Source organism: Petromyzon marinus, chromosome 18, assembly GCF_048934315.1.
Source record: "Petromyzon marinus isolate PM22_M1 ecotype Great Lakes invasive population chromosome 18, UKy_Petmar_22M1.pri1.0, whole genome shotgun sequence".
Classification (NCBI taxonomy): Eukaryota; Metazoa; Chordata; class Hyperoartia; order Petromyzontiformes; family Petromyzontidae; genus Petromyzon; species Petromyzon marinus.
The window spans coordinates 10,354,519-10,371,879 of NC_133684.1; the positions used below are offsets into that span (position 1 = coordinate 10,354,519).

The 17,361-nt window shown below is 45.2% G+C and overlaps 1 protein-coding gene across 1 annotated transcript; it reads left to right on the plus strand.

The window, feature by feature from the left end:
* Positions 1 to 708: 708 nt before the first annotated feature.
* LOC116943663 (organic solute transporter subunit alpha-like) lies at positions 709 to 14,720 on the plus strand. The gene is made up of 8 exons (XM_032956700.2): positions 709 to 998; positions 3,670 to 3,830; positions 5,448 to 5,521; positions 5,929 to 6,087; positions 7,444 to 7,555; positions 8,906 to 9,052; positions 10,528 to 10,633; positions 12,869 to 14,720. The coding sequence occupies exons 1-8, from the start codon at positions 881 to 883 to the stop codon at positions 13,018 to 13,020; spliced, it is 1,029 nt and encodes a 342-aa protein (XP_032812591.2). The 5' UTR covers positions 709 to 880; the 3' UTR covers positions 13,021 to 14,720.
* The last annotated feature ends 2,641 nt before the right edge of the window (positions 14,721 to 17,361 follow it).

The window sequence follows — 17,361 nt, forward strand, 5'->3', positions numbered from 1 at the left end:
GGTAACAATGTGTGTTTATTACATGCGAGTCCGTGCTGCTGATCTTCTTTATTCATCGACTTCACGCCGGTGGTGACTCACGACATCCTGTATACCATGCGAGGTAGTTAACATATCGCCATCGCGACGGCCCTGGACTTTAAGCAGAGTTGATCCTGGTGGGCACTAGGATGGGTGACAGGGATTCGGGTTCTCCTGGGTAAACAATAAGAAATACTGTAATATATTATCAACTCTGAGAAACAAAGAGCATGAGTTAATTGTTTATGGTCAATGGCCACGTGCCTAAATCGCGTTTCATAGCAGCTGGTACACGCTTTAGGCTTTTTGCTTCGTTTTTTTGTATAAATTTCAGCGTCATAAAATCACTCTTCCAAATTGCTCTCATCCGCCGCTTGTTTTTTTTTTAAACGTAACCCTGCCTTCAATAGCTGTCCCAGACGCAACAGGTGTACGTACGTATCTCCAATTCTCCCGTAGCTTTAAGCACACGGCATCACAGTGAGTGCACCTTCAATCAGACCCGTAGCGCGATCAGATGAACTGACGGACGTGCAAGCGAGAGGGTCCAACAATATCGCGTTGGTCCACTTCGACTCAGTCGTACATTCAGACCCTCGTGGGAACACGCAGCGTCTTCTCGGCACATTTTGCAATGGAGAAACCTCCCCCCCCCCCCCCGGGAATGAACTTGCGTGCAGTGACCAAGGACGAAGGTGAATTGGCGCGGTGGGCCATATAAGCGCCGAGAGCTTTCGCGTGTTGCGGTGAAGCGAGCGAGAGGGCGAGCGGAGTTGGGAGTGAGCGCTCCCCTATAAAAAGGGCGACCCGCGCCGTGCAATCGCCACGTTAAGTTGCCGGGAGCTCGCAAGCAGCCACCATGACCACGCAGCCCACCCAGACGAACATGAGCAACAGCAGCAGCATCGGCAATGGCTCCACCGCCAACAACATCACCTGCGCCCAGGAGTCGCCAAACTCCACGGCCATCTTTGCGCGTAATGCATCCCACACGCGCTCACCCACCCAACCATCCACACGGTTACCCACCCAACCACCCGCTCACCCACCCACACGCTCACCCACCCACACGCTCACCCACCCACACGGTCACCCACCCAACCACCCGCTCACCCACCCACCCACACGTTCACCCACCCATACGTTCACCCACCCACACGTTCACCTACCCACCCACACGCTCACCCACCCAACCACACCCTCACCCACCCACCCAACCACCTGTTCACCCATCCACCCACCCACACGCTCACCCACCCAACCACACGCTCAACCACCCACCTAACTACCTGCTCACCCATCCACCCACACGCTCACCCAACCACACGCCACCTACCCAACCACCCGCTCACCCACCCCGTGTCTCGCCAGTTCGCGGTGTTCGAGCAGCTTTGACGGCGGCAATAGGCACATAATTTGTGTAGTTCGGTGTCGGGCAGGGCTAACGGGTTGTGTATCATCAGAGTGTGCTTGTGTGGAACAGTTCATTACAAGGTTTCGTGTACGTGTCCGCAGGGGAGCGCAAGCGCAGCGGTTAGCGAGCCGCCTGACGAAGCCGCCAGACGTCCCAGTTCGATCCCCGCTCACGGCCCACCAACACCCACCAGTGACGATGATCTGAACAACCGGTCCTGGGCCTCCCCTAGGTAGACTCGGCCTCAAATGAATATCTCGACAGGCAAAGGCGGCCGGGCGTGGTGCTGGCCACCCACTCTCCCGTGTGCTGCTCGCTTAAGAGCACTTGCCCCGACAGTCTGTTAAAGGCTACACGGGTGATCTTTGTCTTTGTGTCGGCAGGACCGGTTAAATACGCGGTTTCTAAGGGGCACCGCGGCCCAATGCCTCATATATCCGGTATATACTATAGACTGTTTTATAAAGAGATCATATACAGTACCCTATAGATAAATAGGTTATGAAAGCCATAGAATATACGTGTATCACTATCAGTTATGTGCTGAACATTTCAATTCAATTGCTCTTTTTTGGATTTAATTTACCTTTACAATTTGTATATCACGTGAAAAAAAACTATAACTGCTGTAACCAAAAGTAAATAACAACGGAGTGTTTGGCATCCGGCACCGGTGGTGGTCGGGGCAAGAAATTGACTTCACAGAGCTCTCCCCATGATTGTGCCTATCCCTTGGGCCCTCCTGAGACTTAACCTAGCCCAGTCTGTCACTTAACCTAAGTAAACTTCCTCGTAGCGTGCGTGTGTGGTGGGGAGCGGTAGTGTAGCGGTTAGCGCTACGCTGCGCTATGAACCTGGCGACACGGGTTCGATTCCTGCTCCACGGCCAACACCAGTGAACCGGTCCCGAACCTCCCCCTAGGTCGACTCAGCCTCAAATGAGTACCTGGTGCGGTGTGTAAACATCGCCACTAGGGAGACAAAGGCGGTCGGGCGTGGTGCTGGCCACCCACCCCCTTCGTGTACCGTTCCGGCCTTCATAGTTGCTCGCTAACAGCACTTTCCCCTACAGTATGTTGTGCTAAACACTCTGGACACTTGTGTGGTATGTTCGGAATAAATATTTCCTAAAGTTCCCCATCTTGTGATTTTCTAATGTGTCGCTGTCCTCCTTGCAAGTTCAGCGTGAACTGCAGGAAACGTCGCGAAGGAACTTCATAAATAATTCCGCACGATTGAGCTAAAGATGAAAAAAAACACACGAGCCGAAAAAAAAAAGGTCTCGTGTGAAACAAGTTGGCTCAGAAGATAATTGTTGGAGGGATGTAACTTTAAACACACAATACATTATGTATGTCGGCCCTGTGGTCTCTATGCACTGTGATGTAGGGCCATTGTCCATTACGCACTTATCCTTTCAAGGCAGTGTTATTGATTATTGTGTCGAGTTTTTTTGTTATTTGTGCACCGTTGCCAACGTAGTATCGCCAAGTAATTTGTGTAACGGTGACGGTGAAATGAAATCAATTTGATGAAATAGACGCGAGTGAGAACACGTTTGTAAAAGCAACTTACCCATGTTGCGAACAAAGCAAGTTTGAAATCAACGCATTCTTAGCTGCTACACACCTGTCAACCCATACGGTTTACCCGTATTCTTGTACAGGGAATTTGAGTTTTCAGGTTCATACGGCGTACAGCCGTTTCAGAACGGGCAATTTTTTTGTCTTTGTATTTCTCACTTTGTAGGATGATGGTTGAGATTTATAAGGGCACGGGGTGACCAATAAGGTCTGAATTGGTCTGTAATAAGGTAGGCACTGATAAGGGGTTGACAGGAATGCTTCTATGACATGTATAAAACACAGACGCTGACAAAAAAACTTTTGGAAAATGCACACAGAATGTGTAGGGAGATGCATGCTAGAAAAAAATCAACTGAGAGACAAAAGGAGAGGAACTCAAGTGTAAGATAACAAATGCAATTTAGAGATGTAGTGACTTGAAGAAAAAGTGCGCTTGGCAAAGATATTGCTAGAAGAGATGGTTAGCTAATGGACCAGACTCATGATGGAAGTTCAGCCAAAGAAGGGAACACATCCCCGAAGGACAACCATTGTGGAGATGGAATGATTAGATGAGCTGACGTGCAGGAATGAGACGGATTGTGGAATCTCAAGACCGTGTGGGATCATTCGGAGCTGTTCATAATGATGAGTTGTGTGTGTTCACAGTTGTCAAGGGACACACCATCAACATTTTCATGTTCATCATCCTGTCCGTGATGGCGTTATTCTGCGTTCTCATATACATCGAGAGGTCCCTGTACTTCACAAGAAAACCCATGAACCGTTCCCTCCGCGTTGCCAAGCTGGTGATCACAGGATGTCCTGCGGTACGTTACTCCTCATGCCAGGCCAAGCCCAGCGATGACGATCGAATCAAGAATCGTGCTCACTTTAGCTGATGCAGAATTTCCCAGCCCTCTTTTGCACAATTCACATTCGTATAAAGTACGAACAATGAAGCCTATAAACTTGAAAGTCACATGATCAGGCTACTAAACCCCTTGCTACCCTTGTGTGCATTACGAAATCACGTTTTGCAATGGCCTCTCAGAATTGTAAAGATGTGTTTTATAATGGAGGCTCAAAGGAGTTGTTTGCGTCAGATGGATGACTGACTGCTTGCTTAGCCCCGCACTCCAGTGACGTTCTTAATTTCCACCACCAATGTTTTCCCGTATGGGATTGCATTTAAAAAAAAAATTGTGAATTCTAAATATAATTTACTCGGGCGGTGGTGGCGGAATATGCCTTGACTCCAGTGCTGCGTCGTGAAATTCCATTTCCGTGGGTGTCGAGGTCTCCGCCGCACCTTGGCTCGCCAGGATATGTCAATAAAGCAAGTTGATCAATCTAAATCTATTTCCAACTCTTACAGGGATAGAGTGTTGCCCAACTTAGGTTTTCTCCGGGTACTCCGGTTTCCACCCACATGTAATAACGCTCATTCATTGGTCGATGACGCCTGAATATATTAGCGGACCGCAGAGCTTGGGCAATTGTTGGTGCTGGCTCACCGCTGGGCTACCTTTCCGCTTGTTGGTGGCTCCCCCCGCCCCCCCCCCCCCCCATGCCTCCGAGTCGTTCTCTCTCTCTGAGAACGAGCGAATATTGTGGCGGCTCGTTATTAGCCTAAAAGGTTATTATTGTACAGTATTCAGCATTTGTGTTATTTGTCCAGTGCTTTTTTTTACAGCACGCATCTCATGATAATTGTGTACGCTGCTGTATAATTTAGTTTCTGTGGTGATGATGCATAGATGAAGAAGGAAATGGATTTGTTTACTTTTACGACAATTACCCTGTGATGTTTCGGCTGGCCGAGTGAGAGCTCTCCATAATAATGCAAGTGTCAGTAATACACCTTTTTTTTAGTTGTATAAACAAACTCTTCACTTTTTATTTTCATGAACCCATCTGTATTTTGGCATAGTGTACACACTGTAGTTTAGAATACTGTAATGAAACAAACTAAATATTGTGAATATTTATAGAGTGTAGCAATTGTTGTTTTTTAATACTCTCACTGTCATCAGAGCCTTGAGACTTGGCGAGGCTATAGACTGTGTTGGAAAATAAAGGACATTCTTTTTTATATAAATGCGGTTAAACCAATTGACTCAACTGAGCGAGGGGTCAGTCCCACCCATCGTATGTCTAGAGCCGATAATACTCAAACCACTTTGTGGGGAGTTAACAAATGAGCGTCTTATGTGTACCTTAGGCCCCATCATAGGAATGCAGATTTTCCACTATTGGCTTAGGGATGTAAGTTGGAGATTAATGCCATTAATGACATTTTTTTTGTTTCAATACCTTCAGTTGCAATCCTCCTCACTGTAATCTATAAATAACAGAGAGGCCCCATGAAATAACAGTTAATTGTCAAGCTCATGATGTCATATCATTCGTCTAATGAAGTTCGTATTCTATTCGCCGCTGTCCAGGTGATTGCCTCTGGAGCCACCATCGCCATGTGGGTGCCCCGCGCGACGGTTTTCACCGAGTTCCTCTCGTCCGTGTAAGTTGTTCCCCCCCTCTTTACCGATCGCCTTCCTGTAACGCCTCCAGAACAGACCTCATCACAGCCAAGTGTATCGCCGATGCCACCAGGCCTCGCCAGATCTCGCCGCTGTGGCACAGCCGACGCCCCACATCAAAGGGGCACATCTTGAAAGTCTCGTCACAAATTGGGCTTTAGCTCATTCCCTTTGGTCACCAACCTATCGGCGCCACCCCAATGCCTCCCTTAGCAACTTGCCCTCTTCCATCCCGCAGGAGTGACGCACCCACCCGGACACACGTCGACAACCAACGATGCCTTCCTGCCGCGTCGTCTTCCAGTACTCGTGCGACATTAATGTCCTTCAAAGTAAAAATATTCATCTTCTCACGCGCCGTTATTCCCCCCTCCCTCCCCGCAAACAGTTACTTTGGCGTTTGCATATACCTGTTCGTGGAGCTCACCATCGTGTACATGGGGGGTACGAGCTCAATGCTGAGCAAGCTTGAGAACGAGTCCTTCCGCACGAGCACGGGGCCCTGCTGCTGCTGCTGCCTCTGTCTGCCCACCGTGGAGTTCAACAGGTGAGGCCGTCAAAACCTGCGCCACTGTTTGGCCAAATGGGCGATCCACGAGCGCTGGGCAAGAGGCGGGCAGGGGACCCGGTCGAGTTCAACGCGGGCCCAGAGCCTTTGGGCGTTTTGGGACATCTCTGTTTTGATATTGCCACTCAACTGACCGTCAATGCCAAACAATTAATGTTATTCGCCTCAGTTTTAAAATTTCGAGATTTTAACATACCAATTGTAATGCGATTTCAAATCCAAAATGGACACAACTATTTTAACATCGGCACATAACTGGCAGTAATGCACTTAGCGATGCTGCGATTTTAATTGCTGAATCTCACCTAAAGGGCACGTATGTATTGTAGTACTCCAGTATTGCGCCTCATCTATTAAAAGCAGTCTGTATGAATCAGTTTAACACGTAGGCTTTCGCGACCAATATTATTCATGATGAAGGTTTTTGCGTTACAATTGTAAATGTTGCGGATTTACTCTCCAACACACCGGTGGGCTTAAGTAGTAACTAATTGGCGCGTTGTTTACGTGACGAACCTTACTGGCTGTGTCGGGTGGTGGAGGTTTACAACACGCTTATACTTACGCGATATAACCCAAAAACCTTTATGAGTCTGTATGTATGTTGAATTTCTTTCTCACCGCACATAGCCAACCGTGCTAATCGGAGCTGCGAGGCTAGGGGCAAACAAACTTAACACAACAAGCAGTTCAGTTTATTTTTGGGGCCTCTCAAACTCAGAGGCCCCACGCTGCAGCCCCTCGAGCCCCCCACATTAATCGGGCCCCTCTAGAACTACTTTTTGTGTCTAATCTAGATTTGAAGTTTTCCGTGACTGCAGGGATTCATACTCTTTGAGTTCTTTCGGTAAAGTCACGCAGGTAAAAAAATAAAATAAATTAAATCACGACGTTTCGGGCGCAGCACAAGCGGCCGCCATCAGGTGGGGCAACCGCAGCAAGAAATCATTTGCTGAAGTGGGCAAAAGGGGCTCCTGTACCAAGAGGCCGTATAGGCAAGAGAAGGGGAGGGAGGAGCCAGGGAGGTTAGACAGGGAGGTTGGGGGTGTGGGGTAGGGGGAGTGGAGGCTACAAGTAAAACACAAGCATGTCTAGTTTGTTGTTCTTCCCCCACACCTCCGATGAGCACGGTTGGCTACGTACGGTTCGAAAGAAGTTCAACACACATTACGTATTCGACAAAGTCCCACCGTGTGTCGTTCTTCGATGTGTTTTCCGGTCGTGCCGCATGTTGTTCCGCACGATGTCCGACGTTTCATGCTCCACCTGTCTCATGCTCGCTCAGTGATATTTTAAATTGTCCTTTGCGTGGGTCACGGCCATGTCTCCTCACAGGATCAATATAAGGATTCTCCGGCAGATCGTCATGTACATTTTATGTGTGCGGCTCATCATTCTTTTCATCGGCAACGTCTTCGTCATCGACGGCCTCATCATCCCGGGCAAAGTGAGTGGATGGCACTGTATTCAGACCTACATTCTTTATAAAGAACTGAGCAGATTACCCTTAATGTGTTTTAAAATGAATCATTCAATCTTTATTTTATCTGCCAATCTTTCCCTCAATAAAGTGGGCACCAGTGCACATTACAGCAGAATGGGAGCGGTCCAGGGTACATAGAGCAAAAAGAATAAAAAAAATAAACCCATCTCGACCTCAGCATCAAACACCGACTGAGCAAAATAAATTGCAATCGCGCGCAAAATAATAGCATAAGAAAAGTAAGTATTACATAAAATAAATAATAGGTAAAGAAACAATGTTTCCCCCCCTTCCGTTCATATTATATATATATTTTTTTTATTTTATAGGGAGGCAAAATGTTACAAGAAGCTGAGTAAGCAGGGACTCCCCTTTTATTTTCATCTTAGACCGCAGTGCCTCGCCTCGTCACCCGCCCTGCGTTTGAATTACAAATGCAGCAATGCTATGTTCCCTCTGCCATGATATGAGCTGATACGACCATTGTTATGTTGTTTTGCGAAGTCAGTGGTGCATTACATATTTAATGTATTGCAAAAAAAAGTGCAGCCGTGGATACCATTTTGACAGATGTGGGTGTTGTTGCATTCAATTAAATCAAAACGTGTACCCAAACATCGATGTTGTCATACGTGCCTGCCTCAGTACTTGTATAATCTATGCATATTCTAACACATAGCTTTAAAGCTTTGTATAAGTTCAACAGGGTGATGTCTGGTCCGCGTTAAATTCAACTCGCTTCTGTCTGCACTCGATTGGTTTCATCAACTTTGCACACTGACTGTGTACAAGTCGGTGAAACAATTCAAATTCATTGCAGTGACTTGTACGGCTGGCACAACAATGAATATATATATAAAAAATTCGAGCGGACAGCGCTGTCTCCTCAAAATAGATTCATGCCTAACGCCTTTAGATGGCTGGCACCGTGGCAGAACGCTTGACACCCAACTGGAAGTGTGTGAGTTCAAATCCCCGTGAGGGGCTGATTCAGCCCACCCAGTGGTTGTCCGAGGAGAGACTGGCCCCTGCCTTAGAAATGAGGAATTTCCACCACTGGCTCAGTCCTGACATGGAGACAAGCGGTGCCCCAACGCTCGTTTAATTTCTTGGACAATGTCTTTTTTAATCAAATGGCATCACACAAGCGAGGAATGCGAATTCCGCGTGCCTTCACGGCAAGCTGAGATCCGCACGTACAAAAAAGAAGAGTCGCGCGGCAATTAACTCTCGCCAATTTGTACGCCGGCGCTGCGGCCGTGTCCCACACGTTGACTGGAATGCGTGCTCGCCGCTTGTCGTGTGCGCGGGCAGCTGAACGTGGCGAGTCTGGGCTCGTGGGTCATGATGATGCCGTCCCTGCTGACCCTGTTCGCCGTGTGGCCCGTCTCGATGCTCTACTCCCACGTCCGCGTCCAGCTCGCCCACACGCACATCCTGCCCAAGTTCATCATCAATCAGGTCCCTGCAGTTTGGGCATTTTATTTTGTTACCCCGAACCTTTTGCCTTCAGGTTAGCATGGTTGGCCACGTCCCGTGCGAAAAGATGTTCGACATACGTACGTACATACAGGTGATTATCGGCTCACACCGCCCTGTGGGAAGGGCTTAGCGGAGAGACTTCTCGCTGCTTAACTTTGATGCTGCGGTTGTGAGATGTTAACTGCCTTGCCTCGTATGCAGGAGGTCGTGGGTTCAATCCCGATCCTGATGCCTGTATATTTGGAGTTTGCGTGTCTCTCCCCATGGTCGTGTGGATTTTTCTCCGAGTCCTTCAGTTTTCCCTCCACATTTAGAAACATTTACATTTTTTTGCTGCTATAAATGTCCACATGATCAGCCACTTCGTTGCGCTATCATTTGTGGCCAGGTCGCTTCTGAAAAAAAAACCTATATAGCTCAGTGGGCCTTACCAAGTAAAATAAAAAAGAATTTAATTTACTTTTGATGCTGTGAATATAGGATTCTATCTCAGAGCTACCAATCAAGATAGGAGTCACCCTTACTACTCGTTTGGGCAAAAATACGCTGATATTTTGAGAACAATGCCTAAGAGCTCTGCAGTTCAGAGCCTCCTCCATGTCAGCTCTCACGGCTCAGCGCAGTCCATTTAGCCACCTTTTATACCCATTTAATGCTGAAAAGTGTTCAATATTACTTTGCTTTTCATTGAAAGGTTGGTAAGTCTGAAGAGGTGGACTGCAGTGGCACGTGAAGACCAATGCATGGGAAATCCTTCTCGAGCATGCCGAGATCTTCTCAAAGGATTCACGATTTGCTTCACGATCAAATCACCCACATGCCAAATACGCATTCATGGCAATGCCCAAATAATCCAATGAGGGACTCTAATGAAAAAGAGTCTTGAGAGGCAATTACGCTTTCACAGGTGAAGGGCATTAATATTGGATTTGGTCAAATGTCCCTATTTAGGACAAATTGGGATGTTTGGATATTCTTTGGGTCTTTCGGTAAAGTCACGTAGATAGAACCTGAATTTGAAGCTTTCGTGACTGCAGGAATCCATACTCTTTGGTTCTTTCGGCAAAAGTCGCGTTCTACCTATGTGACTTTACCGAAAGAGAGAACCAAAGAGTATGCCACGTAGATAGGTTCAAAGAAAATAACAAAAAAACTACAAGTCAAGATTGGGATGTTTTGAGCTTGCCAAACATCCAATTGTAGGACCACTGAACATGGGCAATTGTTAGCACTGGCTCTGGCTGCTTTTCCGCTTGCCTGTGGTTTACCACACCTCTGTCCGAAAAGTATGCATGTTGCAAATTCGACGACAGTGTTTTGAAATGCAACTTGCATGTATGATGCTATATATGTGTGTGTGTATATATATAACGTTATATTATATCTGGGTTTGATTCCCGATCTAAACCTTTGGTGTGTTTGCTTTCCGGTGTCCCTGTGTATGCGGCGTACAGGCCGTCCTCATCATCACCACACTACAGAGCTCCTGCTTTAACTTTGCGGTGCTGTTCGGTGGCATCAAATGTGACGAGATTCTTCCAGCTCGCAACAAAGGACTCAGTACGTGAACACACGCGCGTGTGAAGACAAATAAGGCAGAAAGGCGGCTGTTACCTACGTCATCTTTTCTACATTTAGAGAGCCAAATGATAGTCGTTTGATAACTAAACCTATAGTTTAACTCTTGATGGATTGTTTAAAGAGGTCACCTTGGCAGACGCAATTGATGCCGCCATCCTCGCAATTGCATCCTTTCTTCCACACGTGGCCCTCCAAGGTGCACGCTTAGAGCACACCGGGTCTAGCTTCAATGTCTTCCCCTTGATCACCAACCTGTGAGCGCCACTCCAATCGTACTACGATTCCAAACAATCTATGCCTCGAGTTTCCTGGCTGGCTGCTGCCTGGGCTCTTTTCTACCCCAACAAAAAAACTCTGTTGTTGTTAGTGGCTGTGGGCTGTTGCCACTGAAGCTAGCTGGGTAACTGGCTAAATAGGATTTTCCGTGTGACGAATAAGCTTTGAAGTGATTTCAAATGGCGGAAGTGCAGAAGACTTAAAATAATGATAATCTGGAGAGCGACACCCAAGAGATAGGGGTAACGAATACTGGCCACGGTTCATTAAAAATTGATCTTACCTCTTAAATGTGTAGTTCTCTTGTAATTATTTTGCAATCATAGATGTTTATTTAAAAGTGGACTTTTTTTTAATTCCACAAACTTTGTTTTGCCTCAATTACAATGTCTGGGCTGGCTTCCTCCACAAATGCTCCTTTACTGGCCATGTTCATAAAGATTTTTTATCTTTATGAGCTGAGGGAATGTTTAAAGAGTTCTGGCCGTATAATAGTCCCACTTTAAAATGTCTATTTTTGTACCACACCTGTTGATATATGCGTCTACACCTTGCAGATTGAGTCCTGTATATATATAGTCATGTAGGCTTTCTTGTGTGTCCTTGAATATATTTGAAAGTGCCAAGATTACGTATCAGAATCTTGCGACATGCAGATAAATGATCTGCTGTGTCAATAGTACTTTGTATATTCTACAATACTTTGTAGATCTAATTATATACATTGTTTATCTAAGATTAGTTTCCATTATCGATTCGCTTCATTGTTGTACTTTTATTTATTTTATTAGTTTTTCTGTTGTCATTTTGCTGATCCTGGTCACTGTCGCAAGGGCGATGTCTCTTGGTCTCCGGAGTTCTCACTTGGTTTAACAAGTGAGCTTTACTTCACTTGGTTCTTTCGGTAAAGTCACGTAGAAGGGAAACAATAAAATAATAAAAAAATATTATTTTATTTATATTTAAAATAATTAAAATATTATTTTATTGTTTCCCTTCTACGTGGTGACTTTACCGAAAGAACCAAGAGTATGAATCCCTGCAGTCACGAAAGCTTTAAATCAAAAGTGAGCTTTACTTCACTTGACTTCATTTTTGTTTGCCTGGGATATCTATTGCAGGCCATCCTTGCGAAAAACTCCGTATGCAATTCACAAATGTTACAATAAAGTACATACATAGTGAAACAAGAACAATTGTAGTGGCAACAGCACCACTCGTTGCGTATACGAAACCTCTCCTCTTTGAAGTCCCTGAATGTCCTGACCCTGTTACGAGAGTGCAGTGTTTAGTAGATACCGTAGGCCATTTGAAATGTTAATATGAGGCCCTATTTGTCATGTGAATATCAGACAGTCTGTGTTATTTTTGGTAAGCCTATAGAGTCGATGGCGATTTGGATTTTATAGAGCTTCTAAATGAGGCCTCATCTGAAAGGATCTCCCGGCTCAGATGAGCGATATGCACCTCTGTTAGTGACCCTAAGTCAGTGGTACAAATCTCACAACGCATTGGCATGGGTCATTTTCTTTTTAGGATGACAATGCTGGAGGGATAAAGAGCTGACTCGATCACCCCGTACTGGGATGTAAACTTAAAACCGTCTGATTGTGAGCCACATGGAGCCACCCGGTCATATTTTACAATTTTTTTATGTCATTCAGTAAAAGTAATGGGTGTTAATTTCGTTTTTTTTTTCTGGCTGCAATGTCCTTGCAGGGCAACATACATTTCTGGCCAAAATAATACTGCCTAATTGACTATGTATTACATAAATACTCGATTTGGGATGGTGGCTTTTTCACATGAATCCAGCCAGTTGCCCGTATAGACAGATGCTGATATGCGTTGATGCCCTTTTGTAGTGGTGATTGTGGAGTTGATGACGTTGAATACAATCCAGTGGACCTCACTGCATCGATTGCATTGTCGTTACAGTACTGCACCAGCACCTAATGATCCTGGAGATGTTCATGTTGGCGCTGGTGACCCGCTTCTACTACAGCAAGGCCATTTCAGAGACCACCACAGAAGACGACGCCTGTAAAGTAATTACGCCCTCCCAGCAAATGGAGAAGATGGACGTGTGAGAGGCAATCCAGACGTACGTCGAGAGGCAGTCACGTGACATGGTTGGCTTTGGCTCTGGTTGGTGCATGCAATGAAATGGGGGCCCCTGTCCACCTTTTACCACCCACCCCCAGTACCCATTTTGCGGCCTGTTGCCTCGGCCCCTCTGGTATAGTCCTCGGGTGGGAGAGTAATTGTAGCACCTTCCCACTCGATAGATCCGCCACTACTGTCTCGATGCACAGTGGAGTTTTGAATCTGTGTCCACTGCATTGTAGGTTGGGTAGCCAGATAATCGCCATCTGTAAAATCTAAACTGCTCAGCCCACAATTGTTGGACCAGCCTACCTGACTGCTCTTTTCAGATGTGTAATCGTATAGATTTTCCACTGCCATAGATCCTCTTTGGAAGGTAAATTTACTTGTAAGATAAACCAATGAGGCAATGAGTCGAACATTCTTGGCCACTTTGTGCAATTTTACGTAGCATTTTTATATTTGTTCAACATTTTTTTTCCCACGGCCATATCACGAAACTGTTTATAAACAAATGACTGCACCTTAAGTATGGTAGATTGTGTGGAATTGTATGGTACAATTTGGGTCTCGAACTAGAATAAATAATGGAGTCTATAGAAGTAAGAATGAATAAGCAATTTAAAACATGAACTATTTAATGAATATTTTGGCATAAAATTTAGCCCAAGATATAAATTAGTTATTTATATGGGCCTATGAAATATAGACATTTAATTGCACTGGCAATAAAATGTAAAATACTGTCGGATTAACACATGGGCAGTTTGAGTTCACGATGAACTAAACGTGTCTTATTTAATTCATATTCATGCCATTAATCACTTAAAATATGTTTTATGTGATTGATAATAAAATGTGAAAACATTTGTATATGCTGTACATAGTAGTCTGGGAAATTATGTGATAATGTAAATGATGCATTAAAAACAATAAAATATTGTATATATTTACCAAAAATTGTTATACGTATTCCTACTCTGCCCTGTTGCATGTCTACAATAATATTCATGAGTGACCAAACGAAATGAAATGCAACATTTGGGTTGAAATTATTCATGCTGGAATTTATAATAGTGTAATGTATTGTACAAATATTTCATTTTATATGCTGACCTTATATTGTGCTTTAATTTGTTTGGTATATTTAATAATTTTAAATGTCTCGACATGTATTCTATGAAGGCCAGGATAAGCAAATGCACACTTTATGATAACGGATGATGGGTCACTTGAAAGAAATGTTTTATGTTCCTGAAAGCTACTGATAGCCAAACAGTGACATACACAGCACATTTATAAGCAAGCAACTCCAAAGATGTGTTCTTCATTATATTTAATGCTGGTTATGACTGCTATGCCTGCTGCTGCTGCTTGCTCTGTACTGGGACACTGGTTTGAGTATTTGTTTCAAGAGTGCACAAAAACACACCGTGAACGTCAAGCATATCAAAAGCCAAATGTGTCCCAATGCTCAACTGTGTGCTAAGCAGTGCTGGTCTCTCTTGGTGACACTGAGCCAGTGGTGGTGATTCCACATTCCGAAGGCAGAGGCCGGTCTGTCCGTGGAACAAGCAACTGCTGACTCCCCACAAAGTGGTCATTTATTTTCTCGACTTCAGAGGGATGATGAGTTCAAATGAGTTCAACTTGTGGTCCTCCAACGATAAAGGCTTGAACTCACGACGGGTTCTTTTTTTTTCCATCCTTGTGAGTTCGGCGGCACAAACAAAGGGCCACCCTCTCGGATGCCCCAAGGACACGGCCGCTGTAAATCGAGCGCGGTGTCATTCGGACGGGTTATTACAAGGCAAGCGTTAACAGCAGGCGTGACAGTCGCTTGCTTGCACTCATCACGAGCGGAGCGGCTTGGCGGTGGGGTTCACCGTCCTCGGTTTGCATGATGGGGGGGGGACGCGAGGACTTCCGTTTGGTTCGTTGTGGACACCACCGCCGATTTGCGTGGTGTGTTGCCACGTGCTATGATGCACCGACGATTAAAAAAAGTGCCACCACGCTCCCCCCAGCGAGTGTGCAGCGCCACTTAGAGGCATTGAGCCTGCAGTGGAAATTCCACATTGCTACTGCGTCGGCCTAATCTTTCCAGATGACAACCACTATCGGTTTCCAACAGAGTAGTGCATTTTAATAAAAAAAAAATTATAAGTTCCTATCCACAAATGACCCTTCAGTAAGATCACTGGACTTATCTTAATAGCAAAGTACAATGAATACGTACATTAAGCAAACTCGTAATAGCTGTTTATAACTGTAACAGTCAACCCTCTTTGCGCAAGTTCTGCATTCGCGAATTTCGCAGATTTGCCAGTTACTAAATGTATACGAATTCCATATTCGCGACCCGCCAGACTCCACTGTTCGCGAATGAACGCCAGTGCCTACAGACCGCTGACACCGGGGTGGGTTGGTGTGTGCAGAATGTTGTTACATTTGAAACGGTCTGCGAAGGTTAGGCAAGGCCCCTTGCAGCTGCCCGCCGAGTCCTCAGTTCTCGCTGTAATCCCGCTCTGGACTCGTTATATACGTGTTGGTTTAAACGAGTCAACTGAGACTCATTAAAAAGATCGCGAATGTAATCAGGGAAAGTGTTGCGGATAGCGTTCCCCAGAGTGCTAGAATGATAATAACTGTGCGTTGTTATCAACACCTGCATGTCCCGAGGAGTCATCCTCCGTCACCACCACCTCAATTGTCGTCAAATCATCATCATCATCATCATCAAAGATAATACAAAATACACATTCTTCTTGATCATTGATTTATTGTAGTAATTGTTATTAAACATTTACCATTTCCCCACTATGTTCACCCGTATTAGGAACGTAACCCCATCTTCCTATTGAAGCGAGGTTTCTCCATTCGCGAATTCTGAATTCGCGAGCATTTCCAAGAACGTAACCCTCGCGGATACAGAGCGTTTACTGTAATTGCAATTCGTATTACACGATGTAAACATTGGTTTAACTCTGGTTTGTGTTATTGATTGATGTAATGTATTAAAAGGCAACTAACGTCATGTGATCTTGAACGACAGGATATAAATGTATCTTCGGTGATGACATGAAGCAGAAACATGGAATGCTGACAAAATAAGGGACACATGCGAAACGTGTGGCACGGATGGATATATCTGCTTGGAATTACACTGGCAGATAGAAGGAACTCTGGGATCAGGAAACAAATATAAATTAGAGGCATCATATTGACCGAAATAAGGAAAGTAACCGGGCTTTGGATAGGACACATTTCTAGAAAGGATGATAGCCAACTGATGAGACTGGTGGCAGAAGGGAAACCGTAGGAAAGAGCCTGCCTGAGAGGACAACCAGTCCGTGCGCAATAGAGAAATGGATTGCGACAAGGCAGGATCGTGAAGGAAAGATGGTGATGACTTTGGGGTTGCCTTCATCCAGCAGTGGACAGAAATTAACTGATGAAAAGTATTATTCAAACTGGGTTGGAAGCACATTGAAAGAATTGATCTCTTGTTCGAGGAAGACCGTGGGAAATGGACCAGCGATTATGGATATCATGACACATCAACACGGCAAGAACATGTTACACAATTTGCAGGAATGTGAAATTTGCCTGTCTATACAAAGGCCATGTAAGCCAGAATGTAAAGTAATACTCTGTACGTTGTATATCTTTACTGGCAGACAGATACATGCACTCAGGAAGGTTAAGAGGACACGGCGTGGTTGGTAATGACTACAATAAAGTAATTGCACTATCTTTGCCCTGATGCTCCACATAGATGCAACATTATTTATACCACTAGTAGTGGGAAGGGGGACTGTTAAGGGGCAGATTAAATGCAATGATAAAAGCGATTGTGATAAGACACTGATAAGTGATAAGTCTATACTTACAACCCATTATTAGCACCATAACGCCAAGGCACCTAAAGTCATGGTTTGAACTTTAATCTAACCCGGTGGTCAGAGGTAAAGCTCGTTGCATAAGTGGCGTGGGCATTTGAACTCAGCAGACAACACTTTTGCCAAAGTAAACAAGAAGAGGTGAAAGTCACATCATCAACGTGGCCATTATGTGGACGGTACCACTGCCGTATAACAACACATATATGCCAAGGGAATGTGGAATTTACACCAATGGCTCAGGTTCACCAATAGGAAAGAGCAGCAATGCATATGTCTGGAGCAGGAAAATAGGGTGATATTCTTATTTAGGCCGCAATTGGTGAGCGCTTGCATAATTAGATCTATTTCCACGAAGTAAAATGGCTTTTTTTTGTGGGCAGCATGGCTGGGGCTAGGGCAACATTGGGCTGCGCACTGCAC

Coding starts and splice junctions, on each gene's coding strand:
- LOC116943663 (XM_032956700.2), top strand. CDS start 881: ATGACCACGCAGCCCACCCAGACGAACATGAGCAACAGCAGCAGCATC. Junction 6,088..7,443: donor CCCACCGTGGAGTTCAACAG/GTGAGGCCGTCA, acceptor GTCTCCTCACAG/GATCAATATAAGGATTCTCC. Junction 9,053..10,527: donor CCAAGTTCATCATCAATCAG/GTCCCTGCAGTT, acceptor TGCGGCGTACAG/GCCGTCCTCATCATCACCAC.